At 51.5% G+C, this 13,113-nt stretch overlaps 1 protein-coding gene across 1 annotated transcript in view; it reads left to right on the plus strand.

The window, feature by feature from the left end:
* EFCAB6 (EF-hand calcium binding domain 6) overlaps window positions 1–13,113 on the plus strand; it is a 253,365-nt gene that overhangs the window by 193,781 nt on the left and 46,471 nt on the right. The window contains exons 24-26 of the mRNA XM_045290796.1: window positions 7,949–8,134; window positions 8,407–8,602; window positions 12,487–12,678. Coding sequence (XP_045146731.1) covers window positions 7,949–8,134; window positions 8,407–8,602; window positions 12,487–12,678 — 574 coding nt within the window. The remainder of the gene's footprint in view (window positions 1–7,948; window positions 8,135–8,406; window positions 8,603–12,486; window positions 12,679–13,113) is intronic.

Here is a 13,113-nt window from a genome sequence, read left to right on the forward strand (position 1 = left end):
CATGAGGATCTGTATGAAAGGATCGCGGCCTGAGAAAGGTGGAGACCCACTGGTCTAAAGGGCTGTCTATCTTCAGGGTCTTTTCAAAAATAAACTCTTAGTTTTGTTGACAGTCTCTCATGTTGTTGTGTTCTCTGTTTCTCTGGTCTTCATGCCAGCCTTCCTTCTGTGGCTTTTGGTTTGGTTCGCTTCAAGGAAACAATTAAACTATTGATTTGGGATCTTCTCATGCAGACAGTTGCTAGTATGCATTTCCCTTCTAGCTTGGCTTTCACTGGGTGGGTAGATCCATGTCTGACATCAAATCTGGAAATGTCTTTTACCATGATTACTGAAGATATCGTTTCTCTTTCTCTGTCCCTCACTCATGCATGCCACCCCTCCTCCTCCCTCCTCTCTCTCTCTCTCTCAGGTCTCCCCCTCCTGCAGTGCCCATAATGCATGCTGGTTTACCTGGAGGCCAGGTGGTCTCTTAAGCTCCTTGCTCTGTTCTGTTGTGTTGATTTTAAGTTCATCAGTTCTTCCTCTCTCTTTCTTAAACAGGCAACCAAACTTAGTAATGGATTGACCAGTGGGCCCCCAAAAAGTTATGTCAAAGTCCTAAGCCCTGGTCTCTGTGAGCATGACCTTGTTTGGAAACAGGGTCTGCTGTGATGGTATCCGTTAGCATGAGCTCATAGCAGGGAAAGTGAGCCATGGTCCAGTAGAAGTCAGGTCCCCCTAATTGCACAGGAAGTTCCTCAGAGAGCGACGCGGAGGGGCAAAGACCATGTGAAGATGTGCCAGCAGGCCAAGGGAAGCCTTGGGGCTAGACCAGAGGCAAAAAGAGACACGGAGTCATGCTGACACCCCAACTTCAGACCGACTGCCTCCAGCACTGTTAGACAATCCATTTCTGCTCACAAAGCCACCTACGGAGGTCCCCGGTTAACAGGCCCTGGGAGCCACCTACCCGGAGTTCCCCGGTTAACACGGCCCTGGGAGCCTTCTAGAAGCCTCAAGGATTCTTTGTTTTCCTTCCTCTTTTTTTACCCCCTAATGTCAGCCATTGTTCTTTCCAGCCCCAGAATTCCTACTTGGTCCTTCTTTGAACTTCCGATCTCTGGTGCGATATTCTGCACTTACTCCTGCGTTGTTCTTCGGAATTCCTTTCGCTCTTTGTTGGTGATTTCCTCCAGGCTGTCGAGCAGTTAAGACAGCCGATGGAACGTCTTCCACTCTTCGTTCCTTGCAGATGATTTCTTTCAAAGCCCGGTTCTTCTTTTGATTGAACCCCACGCTCCTCTTTCTTTGTAATACTTCTTGGTCCCGACTGGTTGTCTTCAATATTAGAACATGTGTGCCAGAGGAACCCCAGTGGCACGGTGGTGATGCACTGGGATGCCAACCCCAAGGTCAGCACCCGGAAACCACTGGCCCCGCTCCAAGCGCGAAAGACAAGGCTCTCTACTCCTGTCAAGCATTACCGTCCCAGAAACCCACAGGGGCAGTTCTGCCCTGCCCTGCAGGGTTGCTGTGAGTCAGAATCCACCCGGCGGCAGTGAGTGGGTGGGTTGAATGCTTTAACCAGATGTTACATCTTTTAGTATAAGTTCATTTACTTATAATAAGTTATATTTATATAAATAAGTTATATTTCTGTGATGGCGTGTGCCCTTTCACAGCATTGTAATGTCGCCACTGGCTGGCCGACTTGTGCTGGTTGAGGGTTTCGGCTGCCTGTTTGTTTGGTAACTGTTCCGAACTGTTCTGAATATGCTAAAGAGTATTTTCCTTGTTTGGGGTGGTCACCAGAGTTTCTGCTCCCTTATCTCTGTCGTCATCCAGTGGCCAAAGATTTCATTAAGTGCCTGGTTCCCAAAAGCAAAGGAGATGGTGTCACGTTTCTCTAAACCTTCTGAGAGAGGCCATCAGGGGAGCTACTGGAGCTACTGACAGGGCCCAAACCAAGACAGTTACCTCCTGCCATCCGCCAAGGAACCACCAGATGGCCTTTTCTGACTTGTCCCAGCACCAGCCAGCCACCCAGGGGCATGGATATGTGTTAGTCCAGGTTGACTAGAGAAACAGATTCATAATTTGGGTATCCAATTTCCATACTGCCCACTTAAACCAACCCAGTGCTCTGAGGAGACGTCACATTCTTTGATGTGAAGAACCTTCATTCCAGTTGGAACCTTGTGACGTCTGCCCCCATCAGCAAAGTCACGTCAGGACAGGCCTTCCATAAAGTCAGCAGCAATATGCACCAGTTCACAGGCTCAAAAACTTTCTCTTTATCTGGTTGAGTTCTGGTCAACTCAATGTGGGCTGCCTCATTTAGCATTACCGGGGTGCCCATTGGTCACCTCACCTTTAGACCATGGCCCCTGTCACATATTCTCAACAATCCTAGCCCCCTTGTGCTAGGTCATGAACTTCACACCAGTCAACCTGCTCTTGTCTTCTAGTCCCTGTGAACCAGGTCCATGGGTGTCAGTGGCCAGACTCAACCTGCCTCGCTATTGCCGCATTTCTCCCACTTCCACTCAACAAGTGGATCCAGGTGGTCACCTAGCAAGCATTCCAGCCTGACCACAGGCTCCCTTGGACGTTCAGTCCTAGAGAGGAGTGTTTCTTCAGGGTTCCAGATCTTTCCAGCCTCAAGCACAAACCACTAGTTCAACATCCAAAGAGTTCCTTTTCTCTCTTCAATCTGTCCACAGCCCCCTGGGCAAATCTCTTCACCCTTGAATGTCCTGAGCACTCGAGACACAGGACGGGGCTTAGCTTTTCAGAACCTTCTTTGCACACGTGTCCTAAACCCATTTAAAGATCAAGTTTTAATGGCTCAAGACAAGTAGGCCACCAAGCTCTCTATTTTCTTACTTCCCAATAATCATTTCTATCAATCGTTGTATCAACAATAATAAGCAGAAGAAATCAGTATAAACACAGTAGAATCAGATACTAAACTCAATTCTTAAAACAGTCAAGTTCAATCCTTATTTAGCTTGTCTTAATCCTTATCTAAGCGATTCCATTGATACAAAGTACGGCTATCGGCCTCTGACTGAATCAAGCCAGGACCAGGCCTTCTGTCAGCCATTTTCACTAAGCAACATGGTCTCTGAGTTCAAGAGGCAACTTCATCCCCTGAGCTCAAAATAGACATTAATCACATTCATTTTCACCATTTTAAAGAGGAATAACCCAAAACAACAACCCAACAAAATAACCAAAACTTTAACTTCCCATATTCTTTCCAGAAAACTACATGGCCATATCTGACCTCTGGCTTGCCAAAGAAGAAAACCTACCACAAGGCAGAGGTCAAACAAACATCCACTCTCCATCTTTATCATTTGTTTCTCTAGTACCCCACTCCCAAGGTACCATAATGTGTTAGTCCGGGTTGACTAGAGAAACAAATTCATAGACACTCATGTGTGTAAGAAACAGCTTTATATAAAAGAGCAATTGTATATTGAGAAAACATCCCAGCCCAGTCCAGATCAAGCCCATAAGTCCAATATTAGTCCGTATGTCCAATACTAGTCCACAAATTCCCCTCGGAACTCACACAGCACGAGCAATAGTGCCAAATGCAGGAAGCTCACAGGCCAGCGGGTGGAAAGTCTTGTGGACCCAGTGGTGGTGGAGGGATCTCAAAGCTGGCCTGGGTCTCCACGTGGCTCCTCCAGCTCCATGTGACTTGTCAGCAGGAATGTCCCCCAAGGGGAGTGTGTGTGGGTTTGGCCTCCAGTGAGCTATTTATCTCCTTCACACCTCCAAATGAGGTCATCACATTGCGGCCTGATTGACAGGCTAGACTCCACCCCTTCACAGGTTGACAGGAGATGATGTCACTGCCCCAGCAGGACTGAGTGAGCGATGCATGAGGGCAGCTGGCCGGTCTCACCTGAGGTCAGCAGCCTCCCCTTCCCCCGGCTCTCTCCCGCATGGCAAGAGTGTTCAGGCCGGTCCTCAAGTTCTGAAATAGTTCCTTCCTGATGTCTCTTCCGGCGCAGAGTAGATTTGGTGGAGGGGCCAACCCCGAGAACATTCTTCTTTGCTGTCTTGTGTGATATCGTCCCATGGATTGATTTCTGAATTTGACAGCCATTAGACAGCATCTCATTATTATGTTCAGTGTTCAGATAATGGGTGAAAATTAGCTTCTCTCCTCCGTGGCGCTGTTCCTGAGCCACGCGCCTTCACGTGTCAAATAGATCCTCTTCTGCACATCTCCATCTGCTGAAAACCACACCGCCTTTTAAGTTTGCTTTGGATTTGTGCTATGACGCCAATTGGATAGGTTTGTGTTTGTTTCCTGGGGTTTCATGGCCTTTCCCCCGCTTTCTTATCTGCTGTGCCTGTGTTGTTTTATCTTGTCAAGTCCACACTCGCGTGTAGAACACCACCAACAAGTCCCTGCCATGGAGCCCCTCTGTTCCAGCTCACAGTGACCCCCTAGGACAGGGTAACACTGCCCTTTGGGTTTCTGATATGCGAACTCTTTATGAGATCAGAACTCCCCGTATTTCTTCCAAGGAGCACCCACAATGCCGCCCGGGCTCTCCTCATAGCTACTTAAGGAGAGACATTCTCTGAAAGGCTCTTGTGGTCGGGGAAATGGGCTCTCTGAATACAGAGCATGCACCAACCGTGAGCTCCGTCAGCAGCTCAAAGGAAAGGTAGGAAAGGGGTTTTCTCTCGTAGGGAAGGGTAAACCCTTTGGGAAGGGATCAAGGGGGACCGGGACTAGTATGAGGGCGGCGGGGATCATCAGAAGTTGGAGCAGGAAGTGTCCCCTGCTGATTCTTGTGGGGTCACTAAGGAGGGTTCTGCTGTATACATTGCTGTGCTTACTCGGGCAGATCTGGGGGACTCGGGCTGGGGTGGGCACGGGACAGGAAATGGGACTAAAGTTTGTTCCAGTGACGTTAGCAATTCTTCTGTTCAGGTCAGTGATGCCAACAGGTGAGCTAATCATTGATGAGGCCAAGAACGTGCCTTTGCAGTGTCTGTGCCAGGCTTTGGGGTAGGGAAACCGAGGGTCCTCCGTGAGCCTTATCCAGCTCATAGGGGGAAGGTTGGTTCTTGGCAGTAAATGCTTTCCAGGAACACAGTAGGTGGGGGGAGGTCGCCAACCATTGTTGTTTTTCGGGAGCGCGGCTCCAGTAAAGCTCAGTGTAGTCAACCTTCAGGTTCCCCCAATATCCCTTCCCACTCCCTGCCCTGGGGATGGCTTTCTCCTGGCTGCCTCTGCCCTCAGACCCAGCCCCCACACGAGATCTGCCACCCATGTGCATTGTGAGCCCCTCTACAATTCACCACGTGACTTGTTACTTTTTTTTTTCTGGAATACTTCCTGAAGTAACTTTCCAAAAAAAAGGGTAGATAGGAAGTTAGTTTTTTAATATATATATATATTTTAATTCTCCCTCATTCCAATTGCTGGTTGGACCCAGCTTGGAATTTTACGGAGAAAACCGTCTTCCCTTAAAATGTTGAAGACATTTCTCCATTGTATCTGAGCTGCAAAAAGCCCAATGCCCGTGTGTGTGTGTGTGTGTGTGTGTGTGTGTGTGTTGAAAGAGAAAACCATTTCCTCCGCAAGTGCCTATCTGTTCTCTTTTCCTTGCACGGGGTCTTCTTCCCACTCCATTTATTTCCAGCCGATCCAGAATCCACGTGCATCCAATGAATAAATCATGGGGAAATAGCACCCGATAAATAATTAACTGACTGCTTATTAGAGAATCTTGTGGAAACATAGTTAGACTTGATACTTGCCCAAGCAACAAAAGGCCCCTGGAAAATCTGTGGTCCACCTCTCAATGGGGGGCGATCAACTTGCTTGCAGATTGAAGCCTTCATAAGGGTCCCTCGCTCGGTGCTTGTTCCTTCTCAAAGGGCCCTTGATGATGCACATCGCTGTCGTTTGTAATTACATGGAGATGGCGCTTTTCTCCCCCACCCCACCCCCTTCAGATCCAAAATAGACTTTTTCTCAATAATACTGGGGAGATTAGCATATGCATTTGATTTCATTACTAAATTTTAATACGGAGTTGGCAATTTCTCCTGCTGATGAAGGAGCGTTGATTATCCTTTCCCTCCGTGTCTCCAGCGTGTGAGCCAGCTCGGCGCGGGCGCTGCGCAAGGCTGCTCTGCAGCTGTGGGTTGGAAAAACACGCTTCTTGGCTCCTTTATCTCTCGGAGTAGATCTCTGAGTCCCTGGAAACTTCTCCATCCAGCTCACCAATTTCTCAAGCTGTTCTCTTTGACACTTTCCCTCAATCTGGCCGCTGGGAAGCTTAGGTGTTAAGATTTCAGAAATACGAAGTCCGGGTGCAGAAACACTTATATCCTGACTCTTTGGCACTTTGGGTAAGTAGGCTGGCGCTGCGTCTCAGGGAAGCCTGGACCTGCTGCCTCAGCTCACAGCCGGTTAGACAGTGAAGGCATCTCGCCGAGGCCCGGGCCCCGGATGACCCGTTCTCTTTGAGTGGCACGTCTGTGTGGGGGAAATGGCCCGATGCGCAGGGAGCTAGCTGCCTTGTTCGTTGGTGGTGGTTGGCCTGGACGCGATGCCCACTCCTGGCACCCCCACATGAGCCGGTGGAGATGCCCCCCCCCTCGCTGGGTTTTCCAGGCTGTGACCTTTTCGAAGCAGATGGTCACACCTGCCTGCCCTCGTGCCTCCAGGGGCCAAGGTGGGGCCCGGACTCCTCACAGGTTCATTGTGGTCCAGCCTCCTGACTGAGAATGTGCGTTTTCACCCCGGATGGACAGACAGACTCAGGGTGGACGTTTTCACAAGCTCCCCAGGTGACTCTGATGAGGACAGATCACTTGGGCATCCGTGAGGATCCCCCGGGGAATCTCATCACATCGCAGATGCTGATTCAGTGTCTGCGGTGGGAAGGAGGGGCTCTGGAACCACTGGGCTAGTCACTGCAACGTGGTCAGTTCAAGCCCACCAGCCACCCCAGGAGAGAAAAATAAGGCTCTTTGTCCACGTTAAAAAAAAAAGTACAGTTTCAGAAGTCCTATGAAGTTTTAAGATCAGAACAGACTGGAAGGGGGTGAGTTTGGGTTTTGAGTCGAGCCCGGGTGGTATAGTGGTTATCCATGGGGCTGCGATCCACATGCTCAGCAGTTCAAAACCACCAGTGACTCTGTGGGAGAAAGACCAAGCTCGCTACTCCCATCAACCATTACAGCCCTGGAATCCCACAGGGGATTGCTGTGAGAATTGACGGCAGTGGGTCTGGTATTTTGTGTGTGTTTTTTTGGTGTAGGTGTGGGCTTAGAGTGGACATGAGAATTCTCAACAGAGGGGTCAAACCAGGATGAACTGGTTCCAAGCCCTGGCTGAACCATCAACCTTTTGTCCAGTACCCTAGCCCTTCAAGTGATTGGACCACCAGGGCCTCCACGTATGACTGGCCTGACTGTCCCAGTGCCACCAGTCCATGCTGATTCATGGGACCTCCAGAGGGTGTCTGAGGCTGTCAGTCTTTAAAGGGACAGTTAGCCTCATCTTTCTCCCTCAGAGTGGCTGGTAGATTGGAACCATCTATCTTGTGGTTGGCCACCCAATGCTTACCTGACACCAACACATGGCTATATCGCTCGCTCACTGCCATCAAGGCGATGCCGTCTCTTAGAGCCCCTGTAGGGCAGGGTAGACTATCACTCTTCACGGGAGTAGAAAGCCTCATCTTTCTCCTTCAGAGTGGCTGGTGGTTTCGAACTGCTGACCCTGTGGTTAGCAGCCCAACATATAACCACTATGCCACCGGGGCTCCTCGTAGCTTGATAGGTCTTGTAAAAGTCTCTTCCTCCTGGGTGGTGGCTTAGTTCCAACCATTCTTTGAAAAGAATTGAAGGAAGGTGTATTCCACTCCGTTCTTCTCACCCTCGGTGCCGTTTTTCACATATTCTTCTTCCTGCCCAGCCCCACGGTCATTTCTCAAGCACGGGCGACCACCGGGGCTTCTATCCAGGCTCCTGCCTACCAGCCCAACACTGGCCCCCAGACTCACCTCCAGCCCATCTTGGCTGCCACTGCCAGTCTCGCTCACCACCTGCTGCTCTGCAAGGCCATTGCCCTGCTGGACCACCTGCCCTGGGTCCAGTCATGGTCCAGTCCAGAGCCACAAACCCCGTCGTGGCCAGCCTGCACCCACCTCCAGGGCAGTAGCATCCCTCCCTCCCTCCCCTCACACAGGCCTGGTGTGCGCCTCTCCAACACTAACGCAGCTGGTCTTGTGCGCAGCCACCGCAGGATGAGGCATCCTGGCCTGAACGAGTTCATACTCCCCACCCTCTGGGCTCGGCCGCTGCGTGGGAGGACTAGTGATAGGTGTTTGTCTTTTACTGATGTTCTGTCCTTTCTTTGGGGCTTTGCCTAAGTTGGGGAGTCAGCTGTCAGAATGATTCCGTCAATTACCTTGACTTCCTGAAAGCTGTGGACCCCAGCAAGGCTGCCAGACCCCAGCCGGGCGAGAAAGAGGAGAGCAAGCCGGTCAACTTTGCAGCCCTCCCCCTGGAGGAGGTGCTGAAGAAGGTCCAGGAGATGGTGGACTCGTCCCAGGAGGCCATGTCCAAGGTAGGGCGGCCAGGAAGCAGTGTGGCGGGTAACATTTGGCGGAACTGCCGATGCCCGCACTCGGTGACTAACTGAAGGAAAGCCTCACATTTGAGTCCCTCACTTGTGCTCCCGATGGCACTGGCCACAGGAGCCACCAAGGAGGGATGGCTGCAAACTGGCATGCCAGGAGGCATGGCAAACAGTGGACAGAGGCCGGTCACAAGGGTAACATCCCCTCCACCCCAGCAGAGTCTGACCCAGATGGAATGTGAACCCATGTGTGTCTTTTCATTCTTTTTGACCCAGCTCCCCATCTCCCTCTCCCCATGGGAATCTCCTGGTCTTGAAAAGCCATCCCATTGTGTGGGGTTAGTTTTTTGGTTTTGGTTTTTGTTTTTCAGAACCACTATGAGGGCCCAACAGATGCATTGCAGGATGGCTTTGCTCCCTTCTAACCCCCGACTCAACAGCAGTGTTTAGAACCTTGGCATTCCTCAAGCGGAATGAACCGAACAAAACATTCACGACTTCAGTTGCAATATTGAAGGGTTCTCTAGGTTGGGAGCATGGAAAGCAGGTGGAAGGAACACACAGTCATTGTGCCGAAAAGAACTGGTCGACATTCAACCATTTCCAGAGGTGACATTTGATCAAGGACTGATGATACTGAAGGAAGAAGTCGAAGCTGTATTGGAAGCATTCGGGGGAAACAAGGCCTCGGGAAGTGGTGGAATGCCAATGGAAATGTGTTCCCGAATGGGTGCAATCCTAGAAGTGCTCACTTGTCTGGGCCAAGAAAACGGAACATCGTTATCGGCCAGCCAACTGGAAGAGAGCCATGCTTGTGCCCATTCCACAGAGAGTGATCCAACGGAGACAGGAAACCCATGAATCAATGTCACTGCCACCAGAGCAAGTGAAACTTTGCTGACGATGAGTCAAACAACGTTTGCAGCAGCAAGCAAAGACACATCAGTCTGCAAAGTCAGCAGTTCAAATCCATCGCAGCTCCTCAGGAGAAGGACAGGGCTTCGGTCTACTCCAGATAAGAGTTACAGTTTGGGAAACTCCCAGGGGCCATCAGGTCACCATGAGTTGACATTGGTTTGGCAGTGAGGCTCTTTGGGTCTTTTTGTTTTTGTGTTTATTGGTTTGCCAGAAACTCAAGCCAGAGTCAAAAGAGGACGTGGGATGAGAGATAGCATTGCCAACATCAAGTGGATCTTGGGTGAAAGCAGATAATATCAGAAATACATTTAAGTTTTTGACTGTGCAAAGGCATTCAACAGTGGGCGTTGTCACAGTTGGTGACGATGTTGCACAGAATGGGAATCCCAGAACACTGGTGCACATGTAGAACACTCACATAAAATAAGAGGCAGTCGTACGAACAGAACAAGGAAATACTGGGGGGTTTAGAATCAGAAAAGGTGGGCCACGGGGCTGTATTCTCTCTCCAGTACTTACTTAACTCAGTCCCTACGCAGAGCAATGATCTGAGGAGCTGGACGACATAAAAAACATGGCGTCAAGGTTGAAAGAGAGACACCCCCCCACACACACACACACACACACACAATCTACAACAGTGAAAGTGGGGAGGACTCGAAGCACTTATTGGTGATGATCCAAGATTGCAGCCTGCGGCGTGGATCCCAACTCAATGTCAAGAAAACCCCAGTCCTCACCACTGGATCGATTAGCAGCGTCCCAACAAAGGGAGACGAGATTGAAGTTGTCCAAGATCTCATGTTGCTTGGATCCACAATCAGTGCTCCTGGAAGCAGAAGTCAATACATTATATGACCCATTGCATTAGGTAAATCTGCTGCTCACGAGCCCTTTTTAAACCATTACAGGGCAGATTAGCCACCGAGGTGCCCCTGGTCCAAGCCATGGTATTGCAATCACCTCATATACACGGGCAAGCTGGGCAGTGCCTAAGGAGGATTGAGGATGAACCGGTGCATTTGAGTCCTGGTGTTGTGAGAGAACTTCGAAAGCACCAGGGACAGCCACAAGAACAAACGCATCTGCCCTGGAAGAACAGCCAGAGAGCTCCTTCGAGGCAAGGATGGCGACACTTTGGGCATGTGGTCAGAGGGGACCAGTCCCTGGAGAAAGGCATTATGCTTGGTCAAGTAAAGATTCTGTGGAGAGAGAGAAAAAAGGAAGACCCTAAACAAGGTGGATCGACCCAGAGGCCAAAGCAACAGGTTCAAAGACAGCAATTAAGAAGATGGGACGGGACCAGGCAGTTTTTGGGTTCTGACACGCAACCACTCTCCATCAGAGCTGACTTGACATCAACCGCCTGACGTGGGACCACTTTGCAGCTGCTGGCCAGGATGTTTCCCAAACAGCTGCCAAAGGGTACTTGAGCAGCAACTTTTGAGAACAGCGAACACCGTTCACAGGTGACTCTCTTGCTGGCCCTGTAGAGGGACAGGCTGGCTGTACATCACCACTGGCCCTGGACAAATGCAGGATCTGTGTCCTGAGACACTGGACCCACGGCCCTAGATTGTCAAGCCGAGGCCCTAATAGCGGTAGACTGCTGGCTGGAGACTGCATATGACTCCAGACCCCTCTGAGGGCTGCTCGGCGTCATGTGCCGCTCTGCCTACACATGACCCTGTCACTTACACAGCCCCTCTCGTTCACATCTGTCTGTCTGTCCGTCCTCTCTACGGGGCCAAGAAGGTGCCTTTCAGGTTGACGTTGGAAACCTTGCAAGAACCTCGTGTGTCACGAAGCCCACTTTTTTTAATGGCCAGGAAACTGAAGCCACCCTGGGGCCCGGGGCCCATGGGCAGGCCCTGCCTGATCGGCCATGCAGGACAAGGGCACTTGGTTTGGGGCTGGCAAGTACAGCACCAGCTTCCCTTAGGGAAAAGGCCAGGGCCAATGATGCGGTAAACGAAAAGCTAACTCACGCTGGGAAAGCGAGGAAAAGAGACCTTTCATCTTGGACACAGCTCTCCCCACACAATGAAGACGAGTGATTTGATTTCGACAGAGCGGGACAGGGGGGTGCTTTATTTTGATAGCTCATTTTGCACTTTTCCAGTTTGACTGCGCACCACCCCCACCCCCACCCAACTCCCCGCCTCTAATTCGAAGCCACATGGGCTCTGGTCCAGGGTCCAGAAGGCCCAGCCTGGTCCAGCCCCATGTTATTGTCTCAGGAGAGACGGGATGGGTCTGCCCGTGACCTGTCTGCCCAGACCCACTGGACGCCAGGCTGTTGCCCTTGGATTGGTGTTCCCGCTTGGTGGGGGGAGGGAGGGTTGGCCTCCAGCCAGCTGCCTCCGGTCCTGAGTGATCTGGGATGAAAGGGACAGGAGTTCCAGGGTCCAGAGAGTGTGGGCAAGTGTCACTTAACCCGTGGGGTCTCCCTTCTCCTCTGTAAAAGGGGGTGGTGGATGGAGGGCAGGGGGGCTGTGAGGCTTCCATCCAACGGCAGGGCCAGAATCCAACACACCCTTGTCCTTCCTGGGCTCAAGTAGGAGAGGTCGTGGTGGCTTTTCTTGGCAGCATGGAAGCTATAAGCCTGTTTCCCAGGCCCTCAGTGGAGTCCGGCAGGGGGAATGGGGTGGGTGTCAACCATTAGCACGCGCTCAGTTGCTCACTCAGATGTGGGCTCTCTGCGGAGAAAGGCCTGCCTGCTACTTCCCAAACCCACTGTCCACTGTCCACTGTGCCGGCCTAGCCAGGAGGGCGGCTGGAAGGAGCTAGTCCTTCCAGAACGGAGGAGGGTGCATCCTCCTGAGGGCTCACAGATGAACCCCGGGCCTTGGATGGGGGTCACATGCAGTAGACACGGTGCTCAGGGGCAACCCCTCTGGAAATCCTCACCCGGCGGTGACACCTGCCTGCCTTTCCCTTCTGCTTCTCCGCAGGCCTTTTCCGAACTGGACCAAGGGGACACGGGCTTCGTCACGGCTGCGGAGTTTGGGCAGGTCCTCAAGGGCATCAGCTGCAATCTCTCCGACAGCCAGTACCACTACTTTCTGAGGAAAGTCAGACTCCACCTCCGGCCCCACATCAACTGGAAATATTTCCTCCAGAACTTCTGCTCTTTCCTAGAGGAGGTAAGGGTGTCGGCGGCCCAGAGCCGCCTCTCCTTGAAAAGGGGAGCTAAAGCTATTATTAATTATGAGTACGATTAATGGCACAAAAAATGGATCATGAATGAAAACGTGTGAGGTGAGTGGGCTATCTCTGCCTAGAACGAGCTCATCTCCTCAGGGGAGGCTTGGCTTGCCCTCCGCCCGCATCGCCCATTGGCAGGTGAAGATGGGCCCCTTGCTTTGTGGGCAAGTTCCTGTTTTATGTGTGTTCGTGCCCAAGAAGTCTGGGGGCCTGCTTCAGTCTGGCCGTTGGAGGGTCCAAAGGGGTCTTAGATTCCAGAGGACGATCCTGGGGTCACAGAAGCCCCTTGTGTTCCAGACCCTGAGTCATGCAAGGGTCAGAGTGCATGCAGCCAGAGGGTGGAAGGGTCACACAGGAGGTCAGGGGGGCTTCCT

This window comes from Echinops telfairi, unplaced genomic scaffold (assembly GCF_000313985.2).
Source record: "Echinops telfairi isolate 266 unplaced genomic scaffold, ASM31398v2 ScPeMD7_2;HRSCAF=8, whole genome shotgun sequence".
Taxonomy (NCBI): domain Eukaryota; kingdom Metazoa; phylum Chordata; class Mammalia; order Afrosoricida; family Tenrecidae; genus Echinops; species Echinops telfairi.